Source organism: Polyodon spathula, chromosome 1 (genome assembly GCF_017654505.1).
Source record: "Polyodon spathula isolate WHYD16114869_AA chromosome 1, ASM1765450v1, whole genome shotgun sequence".
Taxonomy (NCBI): domain Eukaryota; kingdom Metazoa; phylum Chordata; class Actinopteri; order Acipenseriformes; family Polyodontidae; genus Polyodon; species Polyodon spathula.
The window spans coordinates 100,977,406-100,989,365 of record NC_054534.1 but is presented as its reverse complement, the minus strand read 5'-3'; the positions used below and the strand labels follow the sequence as shown (position 1 = coordinate 100,989,365).

At 37.8% G+C, this 11,960-nt stretch overlaps 1 protein-coding gene across 4 annotated transcripts in view; it reads left to right on the top strand.

Annotated features, from left to right (window-relative positions):
• Positions 1–1,982: 1,982 nt before the first annotated feature.
• The window catches only part of LOC121325376 (la-related protein 1B-like), a 54,388-nt gene continuing 44,410 nt past the window's right edge, over positions 1,983–11,960 (top strand). For 2 of the 4 annotated variants that reach the window (XM_041267840.1, XM_041267833.1), the window contains exon 1: positions 1,983–3,716. In XM_041267840.1, the coding sequence (XP_041123774.1) occupies positions 3,299–3,716 (418 nt within the window). In that variant the 5' untranslated portion in view covers positions 1,983–3,298. The remainder of the gene's footprint in view (positions 3,717–11,960) is intronic. The other 2 variants (XM_041267825.1, XM_041267847.1) reach the window with 2 other exon arrangements.

Below are 11,960 nucleotides of genomic sequence, written 5' to 3'. Positions count from 1 at the left end.
AGATGTTTAAAACGTTACGCTCTTTTTATTTATTTAAACTGTCCTTGGTTTATACTTTAATACCTGTAATACAATTAATGCCCAAACCACAGAATGAATGCCATTGCTCTGTTTTTGTTGTCTATGGTTTGTGATTTGCAGGAGGCATCAGAAAACAACAGATGATGGCCATTTCTTTCTTTTCAATCTACAATGAACCACGACTCCTGATTTTTACATCTACTTTTCCAATAAATTTCAAATAATTAATCCATGCGTTGTTTTTTTTTGGGGGGGGGGGGGGGGGGGTAATGTCTGATTTTGAGTTTAATGAGGATTTGTCTAGAAAGGTATAACAAAACATTCCTTATGGGACAGGAAGATACTAAATAGCAAGTAAAAGGAAAGGGAAAAGGAACGCACTACTGTAGTTCAAATATCAATCAATATTTTATATAGAGCTTTTCATAGTGGAACACCATCACAAAGAGCTTTACAAGATGCAGTAAATACAAGAAAGTCAGTAATATTTAAAATACAGAGAAATGCATCATACAGTATATAAAGAAATGCATAATACATTAAATACAGTGGAAAATACAAAATACATGAAAAAGTACATTAAATACAGTGGGAAGTGCAGAATACATGACAGTAACAATACGTGAAATAGTAACAGCAGCTAATAGCAGATATCCGGCTTAAAGAGCATGGAAAGCAAGAGAGAAAATGTGGGTCTTGAGAGTTGATTTAAAGAGAGCGACGGTAAGAGCATCTCGCACCAAAGTGAGGAGAGAGTTCCATAGAATCAGAGCCATGAAGCTAAATGAGTGAGGACCTCAGCTTGCAGGCAGTTACATAGTGAGTCAACAGGTTAAGGAGGTACACAGGACCTGTGTGATGAAGGGCATTGTAGGTGAGCAGGAGAGTTTTGAACAAAATCCTGAACTTTAAAGGTAGCCAGTGCAGCTGGGCAAGTCAAGGGGTGGGGTGGGGGGTGATGTGATCATGTTTTTTACATCTGGTAAGGATCTTGGCAGCAGCATTCTGAACTAGCTGCAGTCGGTTTATGGTGTGTGCCGGGAGACCACCATATAGAGAGTTGCAGTAGTAGAGTCGGAGACAAATGCATGACAAAGTCTTTACATCTGCGAGGAAAAGGTAGGGACGGACTTTGGAGATGTTTCAAAGATGATAGAAGGAAGAGTTAACCATGAAATATGTATTTGGATGCAATATGGCACTCTACTTTTGCATTACTCCATATAAACCATTACATATTCTGTAAGATGTCTCACAATATGGAGTGTGAAATAAGAAAAATAATGTTTTTGCTACAGTATTTATAGAAAATACTTAAAGGAACAAGTAAAATGATTTCAAGCATTAATGAAAGCCTTTATCAACGTGCAATATGAAATGCCTCCAACTTCCCAAAAAAGCTGGTAGGTGTATCATACGTCTTGACACAAAATGGCTGCCACGTTCCACCCTATTGGTTACTGTACTGGTTGCTGGGTGATTCAGTTGTAGGGTGTGTAAAGTGCATTGAGATGCAAAGCTGTCTTTGTAAAATGTAAATACACTCCTGTACATGTATTCAAGTCATCGTGTCTCTTTCTGAGGAGCTGTTTTACATCACGTGTTAAGTGGGTGTTTTCAGTGCAAAGGCAAAAGCGTCAGACCACCATGTAGATGAGGGCACTGTGTTACTGCATCATAATAACGACGTTCAGACAACATAGCGCTGATATTTATGAAAGTGTTGCTCTGTGTTTGCCATGTTGGCTCAAAATGACTAGTTTAGCGCAAGACGCCAACCACGGTGGAGCTACAATGGCGACAGTTTCATATCCTCTGCTCTTAAAAGCTTGTTTGAAGTCAGCATTTTTTGTTTTACACATGCGCGATACCATGCCACAGCAAGGTCAGGAGGCGGGAGGAGGAGGAGGAAGAGGGAGGCGTGTGAGGATCTGCGGGCTGGGCATGCGAGTAACTTCGGCTCTTTTTTTTTCTTACATGGTGGCGTAAAGCATGTGCAGCTGTGAGCAATAAGAAAGAAAAGTATTGCAAAGGAATTATCAACTCTACCAGTAAAAAGCCAACTGTTAATTACACAAATCGGATTTTATTTATTCGTAAACAACGAATATGTGTTATATGCTCTAACAGAACAAGCTCTTTGGTGTCGAGACCCTGGTGGTTCACTGTGTTGGCACTGACAGGTTGTCATTTAGGGGTGTAAAGTTCTTCGAGCGCAACCTTCCGTATTTTAGAGACTGTGTGTTGTGTGGTTGAAAGTAGACTTTTGCTGAAGATTATTTCTACTATTATTTCTTCCACGCCTTGGGGTGGCAGTTGGAGTTGTTTGGTCGTATTGACACGAAGGGACAACTAACAACACAGTCGCCTGCTGACCTGTGCGATTCGGATTATTATTTACGTATTAGTAAATGCAGTTGGTGGCGGCTCATGGCACTGAACTGAACCGGATTGATACATTTCAAGAGGGCGGAGAGAATGCTATCCTGGCACTGTCTTCCACGACTAGCTAGTGTTTTTTTATGTTTTAACTAACGCATAAAACCACGCAATTTTTGGGGAAAGTACTGTCAAACGAGTCGGTTAAAAGTGGTAGAACAACACAACGCAGAGCTGAAGTGAAGAGGGGGACCAGGTTGACGAGAGGGCTCCGCGTGTGTGAGCTGCGTTTTGGATTGTGTTGTTTTGCGAGTTCGGAGCTGCGGCTGGTTGTTTATTCCTGAAATAAGCAAGGCTCGTATTAATCCATCCATACAAACTCCAGTCTCCTAGCGCTGCTCAGAATGTTGGTTGACGTCACAGTGTGACAGACTGTTGGTGCCCTGGCGCGTAACAACCCGTGTGCATTTATAAGTAAATAATCCATTTAGCTCATGTATTGTAGTGGAAGCTGAAAGGAGATAGGCCACGTCAGTTTCACGAACAGCAAACCACATGCTTTTGGACTTTTTTACTTTGCTGATTCACTAGGGGCAGCAGCTAGCTAGTCAGCTGTGCTGGTTGCCGTGTTTGTTTTTTAAATGAGAATAAGACGTTGTCGGGGACTGTCAGCAGCTTTTGATTTCTTTTGAAAAATAAATTAAATAAAAACTTTTGAACTAAATAAGTCTTGACATTCCTGAAGGCTTAATGCTACTGCAATCCTGCTGTGTTTACAGCCTGAGCTAACTCCGATTTATTTTAATATAGCCAGGGAATCACAAACACAAAGGCTATAGAAACATACTTGTACACAGAAATATTTTGAATCTACATTTTTAAAACGACGATTTACGGGATGTCCACAGAAGTTGAGTCTTCTGTTTTGCAATCCTCCGATCATGTTGATGAGATGACTGCTGACTCTTTCGACGGCGATAGCAACAACAACAAACCTGAGATAGATCAACTGCAGATTGGGGACAAAGTTAGACAAAGCCTGCAACAGACACATGGAGACATACAGACTAAGAAAAGTGACGCTGGGAACCAGGAACGAGAGGTTGTGGAAACCCAGATAGATATCATAAATAAAGAACAGGTAAACAATAACAAGGCGAATGACCAAAATGCTCCTGGCAACAGCAATCAAGATACGGTGGAGAAACCTAAGAAAACAATTACTGAAGCTCCCCTACCTAAAGTAAACCCTTGGACTAAGAAGAAAAATATATCTCCATCTAATAACACTATCCACGTAAATGCCCAGGAATCAGGTTTGTGTTTGTATTATTATTTTTAATTTATTTATAAGAACCAAAGATATTTTGAAATAATCACTCGGTGGTGATCAATATACGTGTTTTTATGTTTGTTTGTTTTGTTTCTTGAAGAAGGCGTGGTATTTTAATAACTTTTGTAATTAAAGCTACGCTGTCCATACGATTGCCAAGGTAAATTTGTGACCATATCGGTAGGTGTCATTCATTCCTGTTATTTACTTACATGGACATCAGTTTTAGGCTAATCAGAATTGAGAGGCGTGGTCTGTGTTTGTAGGTGCCTGGGGTTGTTAATAAAAGATATTGAAAAGTCAAAAGTAGTACTAGTTGTCGGCCAAAATATTTTTCTTTACTTATTTTTTTATAGGGTTGCATAATTCAGTAGCCTAGGTTGTGTGTAACTAGCAAATTTCACTATTATGATTAGACCTATTTTTATCTGGTAACCGGAGAGGTACGCCTAGTCTGAGATCAAAATAAAGCCAGATTAGGACGTACATTTAGGATAAATTGACGGGATAGAAAATGTTTGTATTTTTTAAAGATTATATAGTATACTGTACGACTGTTACACGTATAATCAAATGTTATCTATTATGTGTTTAGGTGGACTGAAACTATACTAAAATTGTCCAACAAATAGTAGAGCATATTCGCTGGTTGAATGCAGAATATTTTGCAACCTGGTTAAACGTTTTAAAACAACTGTTGCGATCTCGTCGGTACTTTGTTGTTAAAACTGGTGTTGTCAAAAGTGTATCAGTTTACGTTTTCCGACAGATTTGCAGATGGTTGCACATTGCGTCTCCCATCCCCCTTCCTGATCAAATTGCACCAGAGCACGTGGAGTGCTGACAACTGCAGCTTTATGATGAGAGATGGAGAAATTCACACAAAAACATCGACTGTAAAATGTAGTTTTGTACGCTGCAAATCATCTAAGTGAGATTTAATCCTAAAAGAAAAGTAAATCATGTTGTTCACTTTAATATTACATGAACTTTATTAACTTTTGTTAGAAATGCTATAGATAGACTGAACTTGTTCTGTTTTGTGAAATGTGGTATCATCACGAGATGTTTCTAAATGTAGGTTGATGTTTCTAAATGTAGGTTGAGTGACCCACATCACTAAGCGAGTTGTCTGTTTTATGAAGAGCTGTTGATATCTGAACTTTTGACCCTGTGTTTACTACAACAGACCAGTGGGGTGAAAATATAAATGTATAAGTAGGTTCTATATTTAAATATAAATTGAAGGTTCTTTGAGGTTGGCATCAGCTTGGTTTGCTTATTTGTTTATTTATTATTGTGGTTTGTTTAATTTTTCTATTGAAAATGTCTCAGTTTTGATGAGCAGTGCTTGAAATTGTGATTGTTTTCAAAATAATATGTCCGCCAGCATTTCTTTGAATTTGGTCTACTTTGCAGGAACTGTTTTATTTATTCTGTGTTCTTAAAATTATTTCAAACAAATTACTAGTGTCCATAATAAACAACAGGGATTGTAAGTTCCGAGTTTTTCGAAGATTTAAAATTGGGTAGGCCTGATTAATGAGAAGTTGTCAATAAAGTGGCCTTATCAGAAGTATTGAGCTTTGTTTTCTACAGGGAATCCACACAGCACATCAGCTTTCCTCTGAATCTAGGATGGTGACTCAGAAGATTTCACTGCAAAGAGTTTTACCTCCCAACTAACCCTCTTCATAATGAAATGAGTTCCATTTTGATTCCTAATGAAATGCCATTTCCTTTATGGCAGTCTTTTCTGGAAACCCTTATTAAAATAATTCTAGAATTCTCTAATATGGATTCTGAGACAGGGTTTCTAAAGCCAAGAAGTCAGACATGGAATAAATTATCTATTAATAATAACAGGTGGCACAGGGAGTGCATTATAAGGTTGTAATTTCATTTTGGGAGTCTGCGATTGTGGTTTTGAACCCTAACTTTGCTTTTCAAGCAGCCACCTGCTTTCAGAAAGATGCCCAGGATTCCCAGATCTCTGTCACAGACACGCACATGCACATGCACACACTATAGAGGGGGGTGGGGAATATTGTGCTTGGTGACCCAAGACTGAGGATCTAGATTGCTTACAGCAAGACTGAGGATCTAGATTTCTTACCATGGGGTTTCGAGGATCTAGATTGCTTACCACAGGACTGAGGATCTAGATTGCATACCGCAGGGCTTTGAGGATCTATATTGCTTGCCGCAGGACTGAGGATCTAGATTGCCTACCGCAGGGCTTTGAGGATCTAGATTGCCTACCGCATGGCTTTGAGGATCCTGATTGGCTACAGCAGGACTGATGATCTACATTGTTTACAGCAGGACTGAGGATCATAAGAACATAAGAACATAAGCAGGGTTTTGAGGATCTAGATTGCCTACAGCAGGACTGAGGATCTAGATTGCTTACAGCAAGACTGAGGATCTAGATTGCTTACCATGGGGTTTCGAGGATCTAGATTGCTTACCGCAGGGCTTTGAGGATCTATATTGCTTCCCACAAGACTGAGGATCTAGATTGCATACCGCAGGGCTTTGAGGATCTATATTGCTTGCCGTAGGACTGAGGATCTAGATTGCCTACCGCAGGACTTTGAGGATCTAGATTGCCTACCGCAGGGCTTTGAGGATCTAAATTGCCTACAGCAGGACTGATGATCTACATTGTTTACAGCAGGACTGAGGATCTAGATTGCATACAGCAGGAGGATCTGCAAAGGAGGATCTACAATGCTTACAGCAGGGCTTCAAGCTAAATGTGAACAGCTTTATTAATTGTTCATCAGTGATATCATAAGCTATCAACAAATCAGGTTGTAGTTTGGTACGACTTGTCCATGGATCTGGTTCAACAGAATACTAATAAAGGATAGAATTTTAACTCAGGAACAGTGTTGATAAATATACTATTGTCACAGCAAAGACTACAGACAACACTCAAAAAATATCCTAAGTTAAACTAATTTTATAAATGTTTTTTTGTAAGACTTTTCAAATAGGTGATGTGAATTTTTTGACATACTCCTTGCTGTACAATTGAAACCTATTTTTAATGAGGTGGGAAGTTTTGCTGCAGTATAACAAACAGCTGAGATGAGCCTTGAGTAGTCTGTGGCTGAGTGGCTCGAGACTAATCTCAAATCCAGCACATGTTTAATAATCATTGTGGCGGTTCCTGTTTATGAAGGTGACTTCTTAAAAGTTAAATGCACATTTGAGGCTTGCAGCTAAAATTAGCTGTCAAAACTAATTATACAGCTTTGCAGGGAATAAATTACTTTCTTTCTGGCTGATATTCTGAGAAGGTTGTAAAGCAAGTGGTGGAGTATCTTTTGTAAGGCAGGAATAATAATAATAATAATAATAAATAATAATAATAATAATAATAATCTTTATATAGCGCCTTTCATAGTGGACCACCATCACAAAGCACTTTACAAGGTATGAGACTAGGGTGTGTGAACTATGCATCAGCTGCAGAGTCACTTACAACAATGTCTCACCCGAAAGACAGAGCACAAGGAGGTTAAGTGACTTGCTCAGGATCACACAATGAGTCAGTGGCCGAGCTGGGATTTGAACTGCGGACCTCCTTGTTACAAGCCTTCTTAACCACTGGACCACACAGCCTCCAGTCTACCAAAGCTGTCTGTTTTGAAGGCTGGAAGGAACCTTTCAGGATAAAGTTTACTGTTTTTAACTAAGCGTTGCAATGTTTTAATTTGGTGATGTTTGTCAACCTTGTATATTTATTTATTTATTTATCTATCTATCTATCTATTTTTTTAAGCTGTGACCCTCTTGGCCAGGCCATATACTTAACTAGAGGAGCTATAAACAGCTCATTTGATTTAATAGAAACTAGTACATACGCACTCTTCCAGTAGTACATTATTTGATTTTCTGCATGATGTAGTACGTATGTAGGTCATGGTGATCCATTTTGATTGGCTGAGCTGTATTTCGAAAAACAATTGCCTGACAAATCTGATTAAACTTTTCATGGATATTCTTAGTGCTATTCTACATGATATGTATGTAGGTCATGGTGACCTACTTTTTATGGTGCAGAAAAAAGAACAAAATCAGGTTGTTACTTCCATTTCTGCTTTCATTGATCTTTATTCCTACAGTAGATCTGCAGAGTGTTTAAGATTGGTAGCTCTGTGTGTTCCATGTTGACTTGCAGTTACAAAATCAGAAAGTATAGGTGTTGTTGTCATAGATTTATTCCACACGTTTTCCAGTATTTTAAACCACCTGTTAGGCCTTATCTAGCGTTTGCCCTGTAATGACTTTTTAAGAAGTAAACCGAGGCATTTCATTAATAGTGATAAAAACAGAACATGTGATGGTTCGGAGACACAGTAGTACAGATATCCATAACCTACTCCCTCTTCCCTGGTTAGCTTGTGGGATACAGTGATCCTTAACCTACTTCCTGTTCCCAGGTTAACTTATGGGATATTTTCTGCTTTAGAATCATCAGTATCTTCGATTTCTCCTTGTTATTGATAACAACTGTCTTTAATGCTGCGGAAAAATATGGATAGTCTATGTTGTCGATAATTTTTGCTTTAAATTTATATAAACATACTTGTTCAATAAAACTACTTCTGGTGTACAGAGGTCGAGGTTGAACTAGGCGCACTGTCACATTCATGCTGAAACGTAGCTGAAGTTTACTTCAGTATCCAGTGCGTTGTTACTATTGAACAAGTTGTTTAAATATTCTGAAAATGCTAAAAATCACCCCTAAAGATCGGGTTAATGAGTTTGGCAATATCCATCCAGGTGACAAACACTATCTTGGAGATAAACTAATATGAGTACTATTTTTTGGTTTTATTATTACTACACAAAAGTGTTTGTAATGTTTAAAGTAAAATGGTAAGTTTGTTTTATATTATTGATTGATGGCACTGGTGAGCGTGTAACTTCCTTAGAATCTAAAAGTGTACCAATAAATAGTTCCTCTGTCAACTGTTATTCAATAGTACTGTTTTTGTATCTTATAATGTGACAGGGGACACTCAATTTTAGCCTAATTTTAATTGCAGAATAATGCAGAGTTCTGTTTTCTTTTTATTTTTTTTATCAGATAATTTATTGCGGAAAACTAGTTGTTGATCACACTTGACACTTAAAAAGAGCAAACCCATAATAGCTACTGACAACCCTCTAAAGATCCTATCTGTAGGTTCAAAATGTTTCCTAAATACTCCTGTATCATTGCAAAATGCGGTGCTTATTAGTAGTATTGATTTATATATGTAATATTAACATTGACTTCTGTGTGCTTTGTGTTTTTTTTAGTTTAAGGTGAGTCGATTCAGTGGACATGATGGAGGTCAGATATGACACTTGAAAAGTATTACTGCTAGATTCCATTTATTCCTGCTGACATAAAGAGGTTGAAAAACTGCACAGTGCCTGGTTTCCTGGGACTATCCGTCCTTAAAACCTCATTCCAGGTCCTTCAAGGTGTATCTACTAATACCCCTTCTCCACTGCCACATCCGACCCGTGAGGGCTTGGTATGGTACGGGTATGGGTGCTTCTCCACTGGCTGCATGTTGAACCAAACCGTCAAACTCCAGCCTCACAAGACATCTGAGTCTGGCTCTGAGCCAAGCCAGGCCAGGGGCAGAGTTAAGGATTTTTGTCATTATGTTGCATCAGTCAGTACACTCCAGAAAGAAAAACAACAAGCATGGCGGGCATCGGGTGTGATGAGTCAAAAGTACAGCCTTGGGACCCTGAGGAAGTGCAGGCTTTAGTTTCTCTGTGGGCAGATAGAAGTGTTCAGGAAGACCTGGAGTCAGAAATGAGAGAGTTTGTGCCCGAATTTCTGACGATTTGAAGCAAGTGGGCATAAACTGCGGGTACGGTACACTTAACTCACACGCTCAAACACAAAATTCTACCAGATTTCTCATCCTTGACCTTTATTATGTTAGTATAATGACAAAAAAAAAATGCGGAAAACAAAACAATTCTAAACTTATTTACAAAAATATAGTCAAACAAAATTCTGTACAGCTGTACCACACGTACACGATCCAGCTGTACCACGCGTACACGATCCAGCTGTACCACGCATACAAAATCCAGCTGTACCATACATACAACTACTGCTCTCATTGCGCTCGTACAAACAAAAAAACTTTCCTTAAACGGGATGTCTTCGGCAAATTAAGTTTTTAAAAGTTTTTTTGCCCTTTTACAGAACTAATTGAACTTTAGTAAGTTGATATAATATAATATAATCAGTAAAATCTGTGGATTATAAAGAAATTCCTAAATATATTTACAAAATACAGGGATACAAGATACAGCTGTACCGTTGATCTATTATTTTTTGAACACCATTTGTTTGCGCATTTTTGGCTAACAGAGTTTATTAATAACAGTAATTAATAACAGCTGTCTTCGTTGCGTGTGACGTCAGTAGCACAGCTCGGCTCTGCAGTGGAAAAACAACCCAGGCTCGGTGCGGACCCGACACGGCTCGGTTGTGCTGGATTTTCAAAAGTTGGTAAATGATAGCTCCAGTGTTAATCAAGAAATCGGTAAGTAGCATTGATTTTGGCATTTTCAGGTGGTCGTTATGCCTATTTATGCTGAAATTATGTTGATTTACGAAATAATGTTAATATCTTAACGAGCAGTATTTACGTCTCTTTCTTTTGTTTGTGTGAAAATTTAAAAGCACATCTGTGTTAGTTGCCATAATTTGTCAGGAGTTAATTTGCACTTGGAAAAGGGTTTTAATTAATGAAAAAGTATATAACTCACCTTAAAATAGACATTTAGCAGACCATATCTGTGACGCTGACGATACAGAGAGAGAGAGAGAGAGAGAGAGTACAGGATCAGGGTTCATTTCTTACAGCCTACCTCGATAATTCAATATTTGTAGTTTTGAAAATATTTTTGCCTTTTCTGTACTTGTTATTATGAATGAGATTTCTTCACTTGTTTTAACCATTTGTAACCTTACGGAATGTTTGTTGTATTGCTAACATGATATACTGTTATTTGCACCCAGTGTAATGTTACTACAGAGATATGATCAATGCAACTGTAACTTGTTTGAATTCTTTATACATACATTATATGACAACTGACATCTACTGTAGATTTTATTTGAATTATACAACTGAAATCTTGGTTTAGAAAATGGCATATTAGATATTATAAAAAAGTTTCCTTAGATGATTGCAGATTTGCAATGTGTCCTTGACACTTAACAGCTGTTTCTTATCAACACAAGATGCGATGCACTAGGAATGTGATCAAGATCATTGACATGGATTTTGCCTAAATGTATTTGTAATGTTGTCAGACTCCTCCCACACTTTATGTACATAGTACACTTTCACCTTCACACATTTGTATGCATATAAAATCTTCCTAAAATATAGTAAGTGTTCCCTGGCTAATCATGTTGAGTTTGTTTATCACAGAGGCCAAAGACTTGACAAGAAAATGCATGATTAGAGGAATTGACCGAACAATTAATTATAAACAGATTGTGTATTGGGTTAGTGAGTTCTATCGGAATTTTAAAAGCTTAAGAAATATATAATGAAGTGTTTCATACATGGTATGCGTGTATAATAACGAACAACTACAAGCACCAGTGGCACTTGACACCTATGTATTTATAGCCTACAATTGTATATACTAAAGTGGAAGTCATTGTAAGAATAAATTCCAACCAATATACATGGATAGCTTATGGTATTTTTTTTTTTTTTTAACAAAAAAAATTTTTGCAATATGCGCATTAAAATATTTGTATATAGTAAGCTGTGGCAAAATAGCCCTGAATGAAGGCAAATTACTAATGGAGTTTAATTATTACTATTTTTCTTTTTGCACCCGTGCCGTCCATTTTTTACCCAAACGCCAGATAATCGTAAATCAGCATTGTATATGTGAAGTTATCTAAATAAATGTACATTCTTCATGACACAATGCACAATTGTAAATGGAGTTTACAAATTACACACAAGATAGATATTCCCATTATTTTTTATTTCCATTTGGTTGCTGCTTGATGGTGGGAGAGCTAGCCACCTGTACAGCGAAATGATGCTTTCATTTTTCTTGATCTCGTTAACATGCATTTTGATTAATGAGTTCCCCTTATCTTATCTAGTCGTTGAGACAGGAAGTGATGTACCTGACCTGCAACAATTAAGCTTTTTAATGAGAA